Here is a 19923-nt window from a genome sequence, read left to right as displayed (position 1 = left end):
AAATATGTTTATTTTGTAATTTCCAATTAACGTTACACGGGCCGGTCAGAGTCAATCAAAGGGCCGTATGCGGCCCGGGGGCCGTACAATGCCCAGGTTTGGTTTAGATCCTCGCTGCCATGATTTTTATCAAAAAAAACAAACAAACCATCAGCCACCAACCATCTTTGCTGCCAGCAGTAACATCCGGCTGTTGGTCACGTGACTCTGACCAAATACATACATTTTGATGTGGCTGAAAAACCACCTCATTCCAGCCCAAAAGTCTGTCTTGGAAAAATTTCAAGTTGTTTCCATTAAACGTATTTATTTTTGTAGCTTCAATTTTATGGCTTATGGAAACATAGCTGGTGGTATCCTAAAAATGGTGATTTACACTGAAATCATGCTGAAACAGAACTGGTGGGTCTAATTCTTCGGATGTTTTTGTGTCCTGCAGTGCGTCACTTTAGGACATAAAGTGTTTAAAGCAAACAGAAAAGCTGCTGGGGAGACGACTTCTGTGGGTCTAAATTAGGAATAAATAATCCTATCAATGAATGAGTCGACACCTTTGTGTGGAAAAGGATTCAGGATAAAATAATTCTGAAATTAATCTCAAAGTTCAGAATTTATTTTTTAAACAAAATTTTGATTTTACTTTCAGAATGCTGACTTTTCTGGAAATTCAGATTGCCCCTGCTCCCAAAACTATGGAAAATTATAGAATCTTTTATCAAATGTCTGTAGTGAAGTGAAGTTATTCTGTTAATTTTGGTTGCCATAACGAATAGCAGCTGTTTAGTGCACAGCAGTATTTCTTTGAATTACAGTATTATTATAAATTGTCCTTTTCTGTGTTTTTTCCAGACCAACATTAATATTGTTACGTTGATTAAATAACACGTATGGCTGAAAATGTTTTCCTTAGAAGAGGTTTAACAGCTTGAAGCAGCCGTGTTGCTTTGTTTGCATTTTGTTGTCTTTTTTATAGTTTTAATTTTTAAAAAGAAATAAATATTTCTAAACATGCCTTTTCTGTGTTAGTTATAACATGATGAACTCAAAGTTTGGCTGCATGGTGGAGCAGTTCTGAGTTTTGCTTTGCAGCTTGAAGGCCTCGGCTTCAAATCCCAGCCTGGGGCCTTTCTGCATGTTCTCGCTGTGCATCCACAGGTTCTCTCTGGGTACTCCAGCTTCTTCCAGTCCAAAACATGACTGATGGGGTCATTGTTTGCCATATTTACAGCAGAGGATATACCACGGATTTCATAATTGAAATGAGGGGATTAAAACATTGGCAGCAGAAGTTTCCTGCTCACAGCAAATCAGCAGCAATCCAGATTTATCAGTTAATCTAATTTATTTTGATTTTTTCTGAAATAACAAAAGCTTTTCTCTCTTGATTTCAAATGTCTCATAAAAATGCTTAAAAGAAAACTGACGAGAATAAATAAGTGCAGCCTCTGTATAAATTTGACTCATTTGGGTCCACTGTTCTTGCAGACGTTAGTTTCTCCACAGCTTCCACCACCGTTTCCACCAGGTTGAGATTTGGGCTTTGACTGGTCCGTTCTGCTGCTGTGGTTTGGATTCTGGTGATGCTGTTAGGGCCAGCAGCTGCTGGACAGATGGTTCCGTATTTGTTGGGTTTTCTAGTTGTGGGACTCATAACTAGGAGTTGATTTCATGGACTGCAATTAAACTTGTTAATGGAAACCCACAGTTTACAAAATAAGTGTAACAGGTGGAACCACCAGGGGTCGCTGCCTCCACATCTGAGCGCCCATAAAAGGGAAGCTGTCGGACTGGTGGCAGATTGTCAATCTCCTCTGTGTTGGACCAGGTGTGTTGGCCCACGCCTTCCACTGTTTGTCATCAGGTTTGTGTGTGCTTTTTATTGCAAAGACAAAACTCTTTTAATTTGATTTATATTAAGTCAGTGTTTGGTGTTCTTTATATAGGGCCACACTACATGTCGTAATTTGACAAGTGCTTTACCTGGGCGTGTGGTTGATCGACGCTGCAGGTAGGCTTTGTTTAATTTTTAATTGAATTGCATGGTATTTCAAAGATTTAATAGGCGTTTTGGTAATTTTTGTTTGTTTTTTGCAGTTGTTGCTGCACCCTGCTGTTCCTTTTGATTTCCTTTTTCCATTGTTTTTCATTTATTTTGTTTACTTATTGTTTTGCAAATATACATCCTCTTATTTAGTAATAATAAATATTGTCCTTTTTATATTGGTTGTTTTATTGCACCACAAGTGGTCGTAACATAAGCAACATTTTCAATTCATCTCTTTTGAGGTTAAATTATTTTTACAAATATTAATTTTTAATCTGTTATTTAACCATCTAACTGGTTCAAAGTTCCACTTTCTAGTGATGCAAAAATACCTTGGAAGTGTGGACTGGATGCTAACATTAGCATTATCATCTGTGCTTCTGCTACATGGTTAGCATCGAGATGCTAGGCTAACTCCCTTTATCACAACAGTCTTTTCCATCGGTTTTAGAAGCAGAAATTAACCCGATAAATGATCTTGTCCATCGCTGTTAGCGACGTATCAGAAACAATACAAAGATCACGGCTTGAGACTTTTGTATTTAAAACAAAAAAAGGAAAATGATTCAAGACTGGCAGCTTTTAAAAGATGTTTCTTGCTTACAACCCCTTCTAATAATTCTCAGACATTTTAGGAAGCAACAATCCCTCCCATTGGTCATTGCTGATGTCTTTCCTGAAGCTGCAAACTGAAGTCAGTAACTGGATGTTTGATCACATTCAAACTCCAGGCACAATTTCCATTAAATGAAAGCAGAGACGTGCAGTGAAGACCTAAGATGGCTGCCAACAACGACATGTGAGTTTTATTTGTGCAATAATGTAGCTGGAAACCTTCGATGTCTGATTTTGACCATATTAGTTCAAACCTTGGTGTATAATTTGTGTTTCAAAAACCAAAGGAAGTGATTAATGCCTCCATAAAATCTCTACGATTACACAACACTCTATTAAAAGCCACAAATCTCGGCAAATCAAACTGAAATCGTTTCGCTTCAGGACTAAAAATAACCCAACCTGTTTTTGTGGATCAGCTGGATGACGGCACTTCCCGGGAACGTGGACTCGGAGACCACCGGAATACCTCGCATTCCTGCAGGAGTAGGTCAGCTGAACACTGGGAAGATATGTAATCCAACCTGATGCCCCTTTAAAGCTCTTGCATTACGTTTTCCTTTGTTTTTTGCTGAAGCCTAAAGTTGACATTCATTTTTAGATCACGACGCAATTTTTAAAAATACAGATACTGAAAAGATTCTACATTTAAAATAGAATCTACTCCATTCACTGAATATCTGTGGAAAGAGACTCCAAATTATTTGACGAATAATAATAATAATAATAATAGGCTTTGTTGATGAGTCTATATAAAACATTAGAAAGAAAACTGCCTACTTGACACGCAATTGGCTGACGGTTGTGAAGCAGCCAATCCAGGAGCGGCATTAATCTTCCTTTGCTGTGATTGGCTGAACCTCAAAGAGCGGAGATAACGAACGCTAGCTCCTGTCGTACTTGTGCTAATACCGATTCTACTGTGTGTATTACTGCATATTAAGATACATTTGATGTTTAAATAGTTAAAATGGGCAGTTACAAGTGTTTTTAGAGGAGGTGTCAAGTCCCTAACCCCCATGAATACCTAGCCTTGGCGAGCTAACTGATGATAAACTTACCCATGGCATAAAACCTAGTTAGCTAGAGTATATTAGCAGCTAGGTAGCGGTAGCCTGAACCACCTCGAGTCAGAACGCATTGAAGATTTCGGCATATGACTCAGTTCTTTACCTGACAGAAAAGTCCTGCGATAAAAAAGTAACTATACAGAACATAGAACATTAAACATAAACCATAAAACTAAACTCTCATTTTCCAGGCACGACAAAATGTATGACCCATGATTACAGTATTTAAGGCCAACGTACTTTGGCCTTAAATTGAAGATGTTTTAAGGCCTTAATTTTATGTACATGATTTTAAGACTTTTTAAGGATGCAGCAATTCCTTGTTATACATATAATTTCTTTGTTTTTATGATGTTTTCCTGAAATGTCACTTCTGGGCTTCCGTACAAAGCTGCTGTCAGAGCTTTAAGAGCCGAGAGATCAAGAGGAAGTTCCTTAAGCCATTTTAAATGCATTTCTGGGTGAGTCTCTAAGTGCTTTGAGGACAGTTTAATGTCCTTTCAAGTGTTTCATGCACTAATAAAACCGTTTTACTGTCTGTGTCAGTGGAGCCAGAAAATAAACAGCCTTACATGTCAGCTAAAAACATAATTCAGCTCTTTATTACTTAGGATTTACATGTTAAAACTGTCTACAAACAGAAAGAGCCATGTTGCACTTGATTTGCAGTAATAATAATCACATATGCTTGTAATGTGTTTCGTCAGTGCTGACAGGGCGAATCCAGGCTCTGGCCGCACTTCCAGCAGCAGTAGTGTTGCGGATGCCACGTCCGTCCGTCTTCCGCCGTGACGAACGACTTGCAGAAGATGAGCTGAGGACGGAGAAGCAGCGTTGATTCAAAGGCAGCAGCTGAAAGTGAAGAAACGATCATCATGCATTCAGAGCAGGCGCGTCACCTCGTCGCAGCCGCAGCAGCGCGGCCACACCGACTCGCAGTAATGCCGTCCGCAGAGCAGCTTCTGATTGGACCAGAAGTAGACCAGGTCCGCCAGGCCGTGGCCGCACTCTGAGCACACAAAGCAGGTGGGGTGCCACAGGGCGTCATGGTAACCTGCGCGCTCTGCGTAAACAACCGGACTGTCCTTCGAGACGTCTCCGTGGCAACCAGTACACCGCTGGGGGACAAAGGAACAAAAAAGGTTGAATTTGCAACAAAAACAGCTGGAAACATTGATCACCGGCATGATTATTTTTTTGGTTTTCTTAGAGGGAATCTTTTTTGCAAAATCCACATTTTGCATGTTTTTATAAAGATGAAACATGACTTTGATTCCAACAGAAAGAAAGTATATTGACACTGTTGACTAACGAGCAAGAGAAATAAACATCGACAAAATCTCTGCTGATCAGGACAAATACTGTGGCTAATGTTTATTGTCATAGCAACTATATAGCAACCAATACCTACCAATATGGCTATCAGCCACAAAGAACCCGGAAATGTGACGCCACATGAGAAATATGCATAAAAGGTTTTAGTGTGTGAAAAATGAGCAGTTTCAGAAACCTTCCGGATGTTAAGACGCATTCGGTGATGTACGGTTGGAAAACTGCACATCCGTTTGCAGCCATTTTCACATGCGAGTTTAAGCGTTGAGTTGGGGGTGTGGCAAGCAGTAGGTTAGTTGGATTTAAGGTGAGAGAAACCATAAAACTATAAACTCTCATTTTCTAAAAATGTAATAAACATTTCTTGAATTGACCTATAGAACCTTGAAGCAGAAATGAACCCACAGTTTCTTCTTTTTTAAGTAGAGTTTCAGAAATCTTAAACTGATGTTCCAGCTCAGCTCTTTGTTTCACTTCTGTTAGTTTTATATAAAATTAGTCTTTATTTTCGTAATTTTCTTACATATTCAGTTTTGTCGTCGGTTCCGTTCACAGCAGAGGAGGCGGTGCTGCGGCTCACGCTCTGATTCTGGTGCTGCACGGCCTCTGCCTTGTCGCCGCGATCTTTGACCTCTTTTGCTGTCCGCTGAGCAGCTGCTTCTTTCAGAGCGCCGGCCTCTCCAGGTAAGCCGACCTCCCCGACTCCCAGAACCTCCAGTTTGAACTGTTTCACGAACAGAATCATGGCCGAAACCTGCAGGTGAATCGGTTAAAGAAAACTTAGACACTTTAAGTCGCCTGTGTGAATCGGCGAGTCAGAATATGAAAGGATGGGGAAACTTCCACCAAAAGTTTTAGAAATTTTGAGATGAATCTCAGAAATTTTCTAAACAAAAACGAAGATTTCTGACCCACAAAAGTTTAAAATTTGCTTATAAAAAGTTTTTTAATTAACCTCAGACATTTTCAGGACAGTTTTTAGTCTTTGAAACATTTAGACAGTCAGACATTTTTGACTTTTGCAACTTTTTTTCAAGAATTTTCTTTTCAGAAATGTTTTTTTTTTCTCCTTAAATTAATCTTTTCATACTCAGAAATGTAAAAAAAAAATTCTAGGAAATTTCGGAGACTGAGGCTGCACAGTGGCGCAGTTGGTAGAGCTGTTGCCTTGCAGCAAGAAGGTTCTGGGTTCGATTTCCGGTCCCGGTCTTTCTGCATGGAGTTTGCATGTTCTCCCTGTGCATGGTGGGTTTTCTCCAGGTACTCCGGTTTCCTCCCACAGTCCAAAAACATGACTGTCAGGTTAATTGGCCTCTCCAAATTGCCCCTAGGTATGAGTGTGTGTGTGCATGGTTGTGTGTCTCTGTGTTGCCCTGCGACAGACTGGTGACCTGTCCAGGGTGACCCCGCCTCTTGCCCAGAACGTTAGCTGGAGAGGAACCAGCAACCCTCCCGACCCCACTGAGGGACAAGGGTGTAAAGAAAATGGATGGATGGATAATCTAAAAAATTTTTTGGGCAGAAATGAACTCCTCCTCTCCTATTTTCTGCCCATAAATGCGGGCCGTCATATTCACGGGCTGAGCCGAACCTCGTCCTCGCTGCCCAGACTCTGACACTTCATGGGGTCCTGATCGTAGACCGGGAGCTGGCTGAGGAGATGCCTGCGGCGCTGCCGGGCTCCGGGCGTCCCAGAGACGGGGCGCTGGCTCTCAGGCAGCAGCTCCATGTACTGCATGGCCTGAAGAGACAAAAAACAACTTTTACACACTGACATAGAGTTCAGCTATGTTTAATATAATGATAAAAATATAAAAAATCTTCCTCCAGGCATCTTACTGTGCAAAAGTTCACTGCAAAAACAAAATTTTACCTACTTTTTTTTGCCTAGTTTCCAGGTAAATATTTTAGTTATCTTGAAATAAGACAAAACTGAAAAGGAGCTTGTTTTAAACCAATAATTCCCTAATATTGATGAAAAAGATCAATATTAGGAGATTTTTCCATGTTATAATTGAAATAATTTAGCATATTATTGTATATACTACTACTAATTGTGTAATGTTGCTGATTATGACTGTCCTTGAAGATATTTTGTATTATTTCAACATCATTCTACTGAAAAAAAATCCAAATGTCTCCAAAGACATTTGGAGACTTTCAGCTCCAAATGTCCCAAATGTCCACAAGTAATCATCTGATCTACAATGAATATTATGGAAATCTGAAGTTAATTTTTACCTCGCATTTTCATTTCTGACAATAAGAACCTCAAATCCGGAGTCTCACAAAATTTTATCATTGTGAAAAATTACAGCACATTCATAGAAAGTTGTGTGGAAGGAAAAAGTGTGGAGGGAGATCAGCAACAGGAGAATTGTCAGGCAAAATTTCTGTAAAGTCAACAACACAACGCAATTGATTGTCAAGAATTGAATTACCACCATATAAACAAACTGAAATGAACAGAATTTTATAGTTGACCAAGTTAAAAGTTTTGTGGACAATCCTGTTAATTCAAAAACAAACAAAAAATGAAATGAATGAATATGAGCCCAAATGCAGTGGAGTTTTCTTGTTTTGGTGTAGTTATAGACTCTTTGGCCTATTTAAAGTCCCGTTAACAAAGCTAAACTGAGTCTGGGTTTAATTTCAAAGTTTATATCGGGGAACCAAAGCGCGGCCCGAAAAGGCGACTTTTCTGCACCCAAACAGCTTTTATTCTGTTTATTAAACTTGGTTAAATAAAACGAGCGTTTTGAAAGAAAGTGACCCAAATCTCACTCTTATAACTGAGAATAAATTTACTCAATCAGGCCCAAAAAATGTTTAAACTCTTGGATCTATTTGATCTCTGGTTTTCATAGTATCTTCGCCTCGTTGGTTCAGTTTTAGCTTCCCGCCGCTGAAACCTGAGCAGCGGGTTTCGGTTTCGCTCTCGCTCTCTCCAGGTGTTTTTCTGTGACACAGCTGCGCGTCGTCAGCTTATTTCGCCACCGACAGACTGTGACTAACGGCCTGGAGTTGGCGAGCCGAGTCCAACCCGGACGAGGCAGACCTGATGTTTCTGTTGAGTTTGGATCCGTCTCCCAGCCGCAGAAATGTCTGTCATGTAATTACAGGCTGCGCTGATTTTAATGCAAAGCAGACAAGAAGAGCCGGCTGAGGAATACATTTTAGTGCTTCCAACAGAAGATACGAGTTTTAAAAAAAAACCTCAAACAGTTTTAATTTACTTCTCTTTTAACACACAAGTGTCAAACTCATTTTTATTTTGGGCCACAAGAATGTCTTTAAGTGGTAGAAAGTATTGATAAAGCAAACTTTCAACAAACTGTTAAAATTTTATGAAGTTCCCATTGAAATTAAATGAGTTAAAACTTTAGATGAAGGGCACTGAAAGTGTGAACTTTGCATTAATTGGTAAATAATAACATTCTAATGCAGAGTTGCTTTAAAAGTGTCAACTTTGTATTGAAAGTGTCATTATTTACCGAATGACACTTCATGGTAAGTCTCCTTATGACAGGTGTTACATCAGTCTTATGCACAACCCTTCAAATAAAGTGTTACCCTAAATTATATGGAATATATTTTTACCTTTGTGTAATCTAGTACTCTACATACAAAACTGCTGATTTGATTGAAAAAATATTTAAAAACACATCTGTCATCTTAACGGTTCTATGTGTGAGTCTAGAGGGCCGCATAAAAACTTGATAGCAGAGGTAGCAGAGAGCGTCATCTTTGCTTGTTTGGAGATTATTTTCTGCTAGAGTCTCCAAACCACGACCTTCAGCGCTCACTGGATGAGATTCAGCTCCTCCACGTCTAGTTCTGTGGTTTCCATGCAGTTTTGCTCTAAACCTTCACCTCCAGTCTGGTGTCCCCGTGTTGCGCTCGCTGTGTTTACCCCGTCTGCTTATTTTCAGGCTTGCATCCTGTTTCTCCTGTGTTTTTAGCTAAAATGCTAATGGTTGTGGGTCACTAGCTACCATGTTTAATAACATAAAGTTGCTGCATGAAGTGTGTGTAAACTACAATTAGCTAAAAAGCTAAAGCCAGCTAAAAGCTAACTAAAGCTAGAGCTTTAGCTAGTAGTGCTAGTGGCCTATTAGAAGCAGATGTCAGATTCATATCAGTTTCACTGTCAAACTTTTAACTGTATCTTTTTCACTCAGAAGTATTGGCTATGAACATGGCTGACTTTTAGGACACTAATATGTGAGTTATTTTAAGGTAAAAATTAGCTTCAGATTTCCATGCTATTTACTGCAGGCTATATGATTATATGTGGATATTTAGTACTAATGGCACGCCGCATGTCGTTTGGGATTTCACTATTTTAAAACAGTATAACATTTAAATAATGGGGAGCACCGCTAACTAAAACGTTAGTGATGCTAAACCTTAAGCACAAATCATAAAAATGTGTTCCGCTAACATTAAACGCAGTATTTAGCAGAAGCTAATGCTAAAGTGCTTTTCAACAGATTGACATTTAAATATTGGTGGGAACTCTTAGCTATAAGGTTAGCTGTGCTGCTAACCCTAAAGCAGGGGTCCCCAAACTTTTTCCTGTGAGGGCCACATAACTTTTCCCTTCTCTGGTGGGGGGCCGGAGTCAGTTTGTAACAGAAAAAATGTTACACGGTTATCACCTGCGCTGCCGGAAATTGTTGTGCGTTACTCGATTGGTTTTTACTCAAAAACCGTTAGTGAAACAGTCACTGGGACTGACTAGTATATTTTATACTTCGTTTTGAAGTATAAGCTGCTACTTGCATTAATTAGAAGAATTCGACCTGGAATGCGGCGTTCATAACAAACACGTGTGTTCATCTGCTCTACCGCTAGCAAACAACCGTACTGATTAATTAACATAAAAGTCAAGCAGTTCTCCAAAAGTCCAACAGATGGCAGCAATGCGCCATGCGAAACAAAACACCCACAGTTTACAGGACACACTTCCTGCTCAAGAGCCCCCTGGTGGTTGAAGAAAAATCCACATATAAACCGGAAAATACAATATATGAAAAAAAAATCTGAATGCTCTCTGGTATTGTTCAGGGGGCCGGACCAAATGTGGAGGGGGGCCGGATCCGGCCTGCGGGCCGTAGCTTGGGGACCACTGCCCTAAAGCACTGATCATAAACAGTAATTCTGCTAGCACTAAATGCTCCACAAACACGGTATTTAGCAGAAGCTAATGCTAAAACACTTTCAACAGAAACAAATAAAAAATAATATAGTATAAATAAAATGTTCTTCAAGAACAGGAGGAACGACATTATGATTATGTAACAGTTTTAACTGGATTTCTGCTTCATGCTGCGTCTCACCAGTTTCTGGTTGAGTCCGGCCGGCGCCCAGTCGTACGTGGTGGTGTTGAAAGTCGGGTCTTTGCGCGACACCACCGGGTTCGTCACAATCATTCGGTTTCTCTTGTACACACGAAGGCCGCCGCCCCCTTTGACCTTTGCGGTGAGGTGGGAGCATGGCGAGTCTCCGAGAAGGCGTCCCATCCGCTGATCGTCCTCCGCGTCGCCGTCCGGAGCCGCATGGTCGACCGTGCTGCAGCCGCACGCCGCGCAGGCTTTCCTGGACAGAGCCCCGCAGAGGCGGGGAGGTCTTTAATTTACGGGTTTTCAGTCATTATTTATTTAAAAACAAGGTTGAGATGCCTTACTGACTCCACATCTCATAAAATATTGTTTGTAAAAATTTAATAAATGAAAAGTTTCTGAAGCTTTAACAAAAACTGCAGGTGTGTTTCTGGTCAAAACATGTTTGTTTTAACCAGGATCCAGAAGTTGTACTCAAGTAAAAGTAGAAAGTTCAGCGAAGTAAAATTACTCCTAAGACTAACTTTTTTCAAAAAGTTACTGAAGTAAATGTAACCGAGTAAATGCAACTTCTTACTGCTCAACTCTGTTTACTCCTTTCGTGTTTTGATCAATTTGTTTGCAGAGTAAACGACGGCCAACAACAACGGATTGATTGTTGCTGTGATTTTTTTTATTCCTTTCACTGTTTTTCCTTTTTGTTGGCAAAGTAAAATTTAAAAAAAGCATAAGATGAAGCATCTGTACCTCCAGGAATGAGGCTGAAATCCAGAGCAGCTGCTTTTACAAACCAGACAGGCCCCTGCACCTCTGAGAGACATCTGAGACGAGACGCAGAAAAACAAACATCAAAACCTCAGCCCATGTTCTGAGATGGAATGTTTACTTGACTATATACGTGTTTTACAAACATCAACATAAATATTCAGAGTTTTAAAGATTTGGGAACAGAACAGGGTAAAAACAAAACAGCATAGCGAGGAATAACGAGGCCAAACATCTGGAAAGGAACAAAGTTTGTTTACTGGAGAGTATTCCCAAAAGCAGAACGTGAGATAAAAATCCCTTGAAACACAAAAACAACTCGACTTGTAGCTTTGGTTATGAACACGTTGGCTCTAAACAGAAAGTCCACAGGCTGCAGCCTCATTGCTACACTTCTGCACAAATCAATTCCCATCTCCCTTTGGCGCTTTCTCCCATTGAGATCAATTTCAATTTCATTCTGGCCAGTCAGAAGGAGGAGTTGTTAACGATAGCATTGATTTTCTGCTTTTTCTGTTTTTTTATTGTAGTTTGCTTGTGGTTGTAGTTTGGTAATGGCAGCAGAGGAAGTGGACAAAGTTTGTTTAAGAGTGATTCCCTGCCTGATAGTCCAGTAGATTTGGCTCAACTGGGGACCAAAGCTATATTTTAGCTGCTGCGGTTCTCTTTCTTACGAATGATTCAAGCAATCGTTCCTCAATAGTTGAGGTTCCAGACGTTTTGCATGGACGGCTATTTGGGTGTAAAACAGAACCAAAACCTGCTCGTTTCCTTTCAGAATGAGCTGTTGAAGGTCTTTTCCAGCAGCCATTATGCAGCAGGGAAAACAGCTGACCAAATGGGCAAAGCTCCACGTGGGTGTAACGGTCTGAGCTTTGCTGAGGTTGCTAGGTAACGGCGCAGTGCCAGTCCTATGTCAGAATCGGAATATATTTTATTGATCCCAAGAGGAAATTGCTTTGTAAAAAAGAAACTCCTATGCAAAGTGTGAAATATTGGTAAACACATAAATAATTTAGATATAACCTAATATTTTTAAAAAAATGGGGGAAAAAAATATGAAAACAATTGGGAGGATTTTGAAACAACTCATTTTTCAGACATCAAAAACATAAACTTACTGCCAGAAAACAGCTGGGTGTTTTTTTTAATATATATATATAAGTTACACAATGTTTTAGAAGCAGTAGAAATCCAAGTGGAAATATAAAATTGTGCAAAATGTGATTATTATTTTCTTTTTTAAATGAGAGAACAGGATAAAGCTGCTTGTTTCAAAAGCTTTTTGTTCTCCAGCACAAACAAGACGTCAGGATTCCGTCAGGAGTCCATTAGACGTACTAACAACTCCGACTCCCTTCAAAGCCTGAGGCGACGTTGATCAAGTGTGTGTGTGTGTGTGTGTGTGTGTGTGTGTGTGTGTGTGTGTGTGTGTGTGTGTGTGTGTGTGTGTGTGTGTGTGTGTGTGTGTGTGTGTGTGTGTGTGTGTGTGTGTGTGTGTAGGTGTGTGTGTGTGTGTGTGTGTGTGTGTGTGTGTGTTAGCTGAGACAGATGGGGTTGTTTGGTGAGGGTTTTCTCCGGGTGAGGATTAAGCAGAACCGAGTCCACATATACAAACGGCGCGGTCAGGGCGGATGACCTCATCGCTCCACCCAGTGACATCACTGATCGCCGTCTGCAGCGCTGACTGTGTTTTATTAACCCATGATTCAGGTCCTACACTCATTTCACCCATTCATGATTTCACAACCAATGTTTTTAGAAAAAAACTGAAGGATGTTTTTTTTTTTATTTGTACCTTATTAACAATCAACAATACTTAGTTATGATAGTTATGATATAATGTCTCAACTTCAGCAGGTGGTTGATTATTTGTTTAAATTTATAAGATTAAAGTAGCCAGAGAAAAGCTATTTTCTGACCGCAGTAGACAATTAGTATTATTATTATTTAAGACATTTTGGATTTAAATTAGTTCATTTAAACAGTAAAAATTAGATTATCTGTCCATTTAAGCCACTTTTCTTGGTATTTTAATTATGAAATTATTGATAACTGGTTATTACTGCAAAGACAAAAGTCTTACCAAGTATCTTTGGTCTAGTTTCTAGTGCAAATGTATCTGTATACTTGAAATAAGACAAAATTGACTCGTAAGTATATTTATTTTCAGAAAGATATGGGAGCATTTTTTAACCAATTACTCCATAACATTGATTTAAAAAAATACTAATTCCAATGGCAGATTATTAAACTCATAATAAGACATTTTTCCCATGTCATAAGTGAAATAATTCACCAGTGGACCTTTTTATCAAGCTCCTGTGTATTGCTGAAAAGTTACTTGTAGGTTAGTTTTGTCTTATTTCAGTGCAAAAAGATATTTGCACTAGAAAGTAAACAAGAAATACTTTTGTAATAGATTTAGTTTATTTGCAGATCAGATTAAGGATAAATTTTTCAAAGGTTATCAATTTCAATTTCAGTCAGTTGAAATTTAATTTGTCATATTTTATAAAAACCAACATGACTAATTAGTAAAAATTAAGGATGAAGCTAATTTTTCCACACTTTTATTGAATTGTTGACTAAATGCTATGAAAAATAGTTTTTTCTTGATTTTAAAACCAAAATAAAATTGTTTTGAATGTAACTTTTATCTTATTCAAGTGTCTAAAACATTCCTGCTTCCCTGCTTTTCTACTTATGTTGACTATATTTACAGCAAATTTAGTTTTCCGAAACAAAGCAAACTATCCAGAAGTGATAATTTTCTGTATTTAAGATGTCCACACATGTCTGCAGATCATTCAAGCTGAGAGAAAGCATGAAAGTGAAATGATCTGGACCACACCCAAAAGGACTACAGACAATATGACTGAAAAATTACATTTTAGTTAAAAAATAGTGAAAAATAAAACTAAATTATAATCTAATCCCAAAATGAATTAAACCAAGTTTAAATCAAGCTCTTGAATTTTCCCCTGGTGACGAAGATTACGTTCACTGAATTTGAATGTACATTTTTTGCCAGATTACATAATCTGTTATTCCTGGATCACATCATTCTCCTTAAGCCATGACGGAGCCGCTCCACTTTGGACTATTCCAGTTTTTAGAAGCTGATGTGCTACTTATAAATCAGAAATCTGTCATCAGGTTTCTTAGCAGCTCCACAAATACCTAAACATGTGAGATGACAAAGAGACTTTAAAGCCTCTGGCAGGAAACCCGACAGGAAAAACAATCTGCAGCTTTTCGTCTGGGAGTCGGCGCACCTGTCCGTCTGTCACCAGGTATTACCGGGTCCATCTCTGGTGTTGGCGGCTACCTAACGACGGACACAACAAGAGCTCTCAGATAATAGAAACCAATCCTGGACAGAGGGATTTGCTCCAGGATTAACGCTCCTCAGACATTTCCATACTTAGATCTAACCTTCTTAAAATAAAAACATAGCATTATATCTAAATATATCAGGCGCTTTAAAAAATGCCACCAAGACCATTTTTGTAGATAAATTAATGTTTCTTTTGTTTTTTTTTCTTCAAGCATTTAGCCGTTTCAAAAAACCCGAGGAATGTAACGTCATAAATCATTCCCCTACTGATCCCAGCCCGTCACCTAGCAACCCCAGCGGAACTCTACCCGTCACCTAGCAACCCCAGCGGAACTCTGCCCGTCACCTAGCAACCCCAGCGGAACTCTGCCCGTCACCTAGCAACCCCAGCGGAACTCTGCCCGTCACCTAGCAACCCCAGCGGAACTCTGCCCGTCAACTAGCAACCCCAGCGGAACTCTGCCCGTCACCTAGCAACCCCAGCGGAACTCTGCCCGTCACCTAGCAACCCCAGCTTAAAGCCACTCCCTGCTTTAAGCCTTCTCTCCTTCCTGCTGTTACTCTGCGGGTTAATGTTTAGAAAGCAGGACTGATCCTCCCTCATAACGGGACAAAAACAAGACTAGTGTCTCTGAAACTGGGTGTGAATGATCAGCCCGTAATAAAACAAGTTCAGTGGTGAAGGCTTGTTGTCAAAACAGCTTCAGCAGAACAAGGCTGTAATTACATTCCTCTGGAGTCGGCTGACTGACAGCGTCATTTTATCATAATAATACTGCCTTGTGTTATTCTGGGAAATTCTGTCAATAAATCATCTTTATTATGAACTGATTAGACAATAAAAATGTCAGAAACTCTTGACCAAAAGTCATGCTAAATGTGAAATGTTTTTAATAAAAGCTGCATCTCATTAGGACGTCTCGACATTTAAATAGTTTGGGCGATGGAGCCGCGTCCTCCCACGTGTTGGCAGATTTTATTTAGTTTTTGTCGCTTTATAGGCGCGTTGTTAAACAAAAAAAGAGGGAAATAAAAACCTCTCTTCTGGATTAAATAGCTCAGCGTTTCTATATTTAGGAATCAGATAAGGCGAGCATTTAGGTGGGGTCACTCTCAGCCAAGTTATTTTGAATATGTCAGCTATGAGAGGAGGGAAAACGCAGGAAACGCAGTGAGATAAGAGGCTGGAGGTCACAGGAATGGCGGGACAGCAGTCGTGGGTCCTCTGGGCTTCATGTTGGTCTGGAACTAAAACAAAACCCAGATAGAGTTTCCAGCAGCTATTTTAAAGCTAGATAGAGACAATGGTCATTGTGCTAGTGGGGGACTAGCTCGTAGCTTCTAGCTTGAAAAAAATGACTTAAAACCTATTTTAAATTAAATGTTTGGTGATCTTTTGTAAGTATTTGCTCCTACAAATGATTGATTTTAATAATTTTCTTTGGCTCAAACTAACCACTTTCCTTCCAGCAGCTATTGAAATATAAATAATAAACCAGCTTAGAGTAGGGGAGCTCAAATCTTTCATCACATGGGACAAAACTGATGAGTCAAAAAATAAAAATAATATCAAGCAAATAAAATAGTCCAATTTTTTTTCATTTTTTGTGGGATCTAAAATGCAAAAGTGGTTCCTGCAGCTTTAAATCGTTCATGCATGTTTCAGAAATCCTCTAATCTCCATGGCAACCATCCAGCTGAACAAAATACTTGGATGGCCCTAGCCCCGCCTTCAAGGCACAGGTCCTCCTCAGAGCTGCAGTTTCAGAGCTACTTTCCCTCCACCACTCTGCTCCTTCAGACTAGCCCGCAACAATTAGCTCATTACAGCAGCTACGTCTCAGGGCAACGCTGGCAAAAATGTTGATAAAGGGTTAACAGAGGAGCCATGTTGGGATGACTTCTTGAAGGCAGAGCTTCAGAAAAAACAGTTTTTAAAGAGACACAAGCCCAATTTCAAGGCGTTAAATTAGGAGGTAAAATTTCTTTTATGTCATGTTTGATATATATACATGTAGCATTTTTATCACAAGTGAAGTTAACATAGTTACTGGATTCTGTTGTAAAAAGGCACTATGTGCCTGGAAAACACATAACATGATATTTTAGTATGATATTAAATAATATGGTATTTTTAAGATGTTTGACAATTAAAAAAATCCTTGAATTCTTGAATTATAATACTGACCCTTTTTAATTAAAGCAGATTTGGGTGCCGCAAAGTCGGCTTTTAAGAAAGTTTCTGGATCGACGTGGTTCTACTTATTATTAGACAAATACTTCCTGGTGTACTTAATATTTTCTATTGTAGGAAAATTATGTCAGTAATAATTTTACTCTAATTAAAAATAAAAAGTCTCCATCTGCACCAGCCACCTGTACTGAAGGGCTCAAATTTGTATCATTCTGAAAATTCATTTAGGGGTCACAAAAAATCCGTCTGAGGGCTACAAATGGCCCCCAGACCGCACTTTGGACACCTCTGGATTAGTTTGGTCCAGCGGAGCATTGCGTGCTGGGAGTGCTGGGAGTTATTTCCATCATGGCGATGGAACATTTTTAAGCTTCTGGGCTCAAACAAACAGATAAACATCAACAGGTGGCGCTGATCCGTCTGGTTTTCAGACGATTGACCTCTGGCCGGGTCGCCGGCCCATCAACAGGCTTCATGCTCCAACGTTAAACTGTGGGGTCGTTTAAAAGGCAACAGGAAAAATTAGTCTAAAAAATTTATTTTCCTGAATCCTAATGTTTTCTGTTAATTTTTTTAATAAATTAATTATGTAGTCTTTTCTGAAAAGCAAAACAAAATATCTTAACCTGTGATTTTCAATTATTTTGTAAGTTTTCCAAGATTAAAAAATGTTTTGTTACCATTTTATTTACAGAGATGTAAAATAATAGTTGCATCTTTAACACACTGCAGGATTACTCCAGGTGTACCACCTGGCTCCTGCATTGGCCCACTGGGTTTTCCAGCCAATTAAAACAATGGCCATGTGAAGGGCTGTTCTATTCTATTCTATTCTATTCTATTCTATTCTATTCTATTCTTAGCTCATTTTAGCATAAAGCCCCTTTAGTATAAAAGGTTGCTCTGAAGAAATTGTTTATTTTTATCAAAGATGGTTTTAATTATTGCACAGACCCATTAAATTAGGATTTTATCTACCAAATTTACAAATGTATTGATTTATTTTAACGATATCCATTGAAAATATGTATTTTATTTTTCAAATGTAAGATTTAAACAACCATCCATTCAGAGTAACTTTAATTTGCCTCCATTTTAAAGAAAACAAACATGAATTAAAACGTTCAAGACATACTGTTGCTGTAAGAAAAGTACATATAAACATATTTAATAAGTTCAAACATATTTTCTTGTTAACTATTATTCACTGCATTTATTAATTTCAAGATTTTCCTGATAGCTTTTTATTGGCAATAAGTTTTACTGGCTACATTTGAACAGTTAAGTCCAAAATTATTCACACCCCTTTCAGATTTAGATTTAAAATTAATTTTAATTTTAGTATAAAATTTATTTATACTACTACCAGTCAAAATTTTTTTTATAAAATTAAAAGATTATTTAACTGTATATATTTTAGCCTTGGGACCTTATTATGGATTAGAAAATCCACAATAAGGTAAAATGTGTGCATGCAGTTCTTATTTTAAAAAGTCCATTAAGTTGTTTGTTGTGTAATTATAAATTAATGGATCAAATGCATCAGCAAAAGGTCAGAATTAATATAATATTACTGCAGATGGTGAGTGGATATAAGCTTGTAGCTGTAAATGTAACTAAAACAAGTGTTTATTTAAATTACAGGATACTGAACTGACTGGATTTTATTGTTTTCAGAAGGTAAACTTGGTTTTATTGTGCTTCCTTGAACAGGTTACGATCGGTCTATGGTCTATGCAAAACATAGTTTACATTTTTTGTACAAAATCATTCTTGGATAATGAGATTTTAGTCTGGTCAGTTCTGCCTATTTTGTACAACTGTACATCTTTGAAAAGCAGTAGTAGATCCTCCTACACAACCAACAAGAAAGCAGGACATGGTTTCAGGATGTAAAGCTAACTACTCCAGCAGCCATTGTAAAACCAGCTGACCAAACATGCTGGAGCTCAGCTTGGGTTGCTAGGTAACAGTCTTAACTGGGGTTGCTAGGTATCCTTCACAACAATTGGTGATTTTTTAAAACTGCTCGTTTTCCAGACACCAAAAAATATTAACTTATTGAGCTTAAGCTGTTTTTAGAAGCAATAGAAACCAAAATGGAAGTGCAAACACGTGCTACATGAATTTTTAAGCAGCTAAATATTTTTATCTTTAAATAAGATTAAAGTTTACAGGCCATAATGAAAAGGATCTCCGCCAGCAGGAGGAGACGCTACATCCCACCAGCCTGGCTGACCCCTGACCTCCACATCTGGCCGTGCCTGAAGGTGTCCGTACCTTTTCCACGGCTGCGCTCGCGTCCATGTCGTCCTCCTCTTCCTCGGCTCTCGCTGCCTCTGCTCTTCCAGAACAATGAGACTTTAAATTCCTCTCCTGTCGACCACACTTCCTCTCTCCCCGCCCACAGTCACTCCCGCTGCCCTGCAGCAATTTTCAGACGTCTGCTCTTTCATCCACTCACTACCTCTGACTAACCGTCTCTTTTTTGACTAATTCCTGTCTGGAAACTCAAATCAACTCACCAACCTTGCCTTTCTTGTATTTATCTGGTGATTTCCACCTTTTTACTCTAGTTTCTCCCCCCCAACACTCCTGATTTGTCCGGCTGCCAGCTCTTCTTCTCCACCCTCTGCAACATGAACCCAGCAGGTTTCTTTGCCTCCTGATTTTGCTCCAACATGCAGAGGGGAAAATCAAACATAAAGCTTCACGCTGCTCTCTTAAATGTAGCGAGTGCTTGCCGTATCGTTAGTGGACTTGCAAACCAACAAGGTTTTTAAAGTGGCCCTCTGCTGGACTGCAGGACTACCTGGGGCAGTGAGGCAGCACCGGACTGTTTGTGTTTTGAATAAAGACTGAATGACTCTATCTGAAACTATTACAGCCAATCAGAACAGAGCAAAAAAACTCCTCAACCAATCCGAGCTTGAGAAATCTGTCCTCCTTCTATTCAGTAGGTTAAGTTGATGAAGAAAGAAGCAGAGAAACAAGAAACTAATTAGATCTCTATGTAGTGATGAACCAGAACCTTCAGAGACACCAAGATAGTTACGAAGTCGGCCTTCTCTCACCTGGGGAACATTTCCAGGATTAAAGGACTAATGTCCCAGGAAGATCTAGAGAAACACATCTATGTGTTCATATTTAGATGCATTGATTACTGCAGCAGTGTCTTCATAGATCTGCCTAAAAAAACCAATCAGCTCAGCTGCAGC

At 39.1% G+C, this 19923-nt stretch overlaps 1 protein-coding gene and 1 long non-coding RNA gene across 4 annotated transcripts; one reads left to right on the top strand and one right to left on the bottom strand.

Moving 5' to 3' along the window:
- Positions 1–985: 985 nt before the first annotated feature.
- Positions 986–5434, top strand: LOC103464316 (uncharacterized). 2 transcript variants are annotated; one of them, XR_014087488.1, is made up of 6 exons: positions 986–1861; positions 1944–2008; positions 2671–2843; positions 3044–3145; positions 4121–4190; positions 4437–5434. It is a non-coding gene; the product is annotated as an uncharacterized LOC103464316 (long non-coding RNA). The 2 variants fall into 2 exon arrangements; XR_014087487.1 differs by having other exon boundaries at positions 990–1861; positions 3044–3149.
- lmcd1 (LIM and cysteine-rich domains 1) lies at positions 4305–19374 on the bottom strand. Of its 2 annotated transcripts, none has more exons than XM_008408336.3 (7): positions 18986–19374; positions 11154–11227; positions 10404–10692; positions 6653–6802; positions 5585–5815; positions 4629–4847; positions 4305–4543 (listed from the first exon to the last, which is right to left on the bottom strand). In XM_008408336.3, the coding sequence occupies exons 1-7, from the start codon at positions 19010–19012 to the stop codon at positions 4433–4435; spliced, it is 1101 nt and encodes a 366-aa protein (XP_008406558.2). In that variant the 5' UTR covers positions 19013–19374; the 3' UTR covers positions 4305–4432. The 2 variants fall into 2 exon arrangements, with proteins under 2 accessions (XP_008406558.2, XP_008406559.2); XM_008408337.3 differs by having other exon boundaries at positions 10404–10662; positions 18986–19354.
- Positions 19375–19923: the final 549 nt, after the last annotated feature.

This window comes from Poecilia reticulata, chromosome 5 (genome assembly GCF_904066995.2).
Source record: "Poecilia reticulata chromosome 5, P_reticulata-male-v2, whole genome shotgun sequence".
NCBI classification, from domain to species: domain Eukaryota; kingdom Metazoa; phylum Chordata; class Actinopteri; order Cyprinodontiformes; family Poeciliidae; genus Poecilia; species Poecilia reticulata.
Note: the sequence above shows the minus strand (reverse complement) of the source record. Positions and strands in the feature narration are given on the sequence as shown.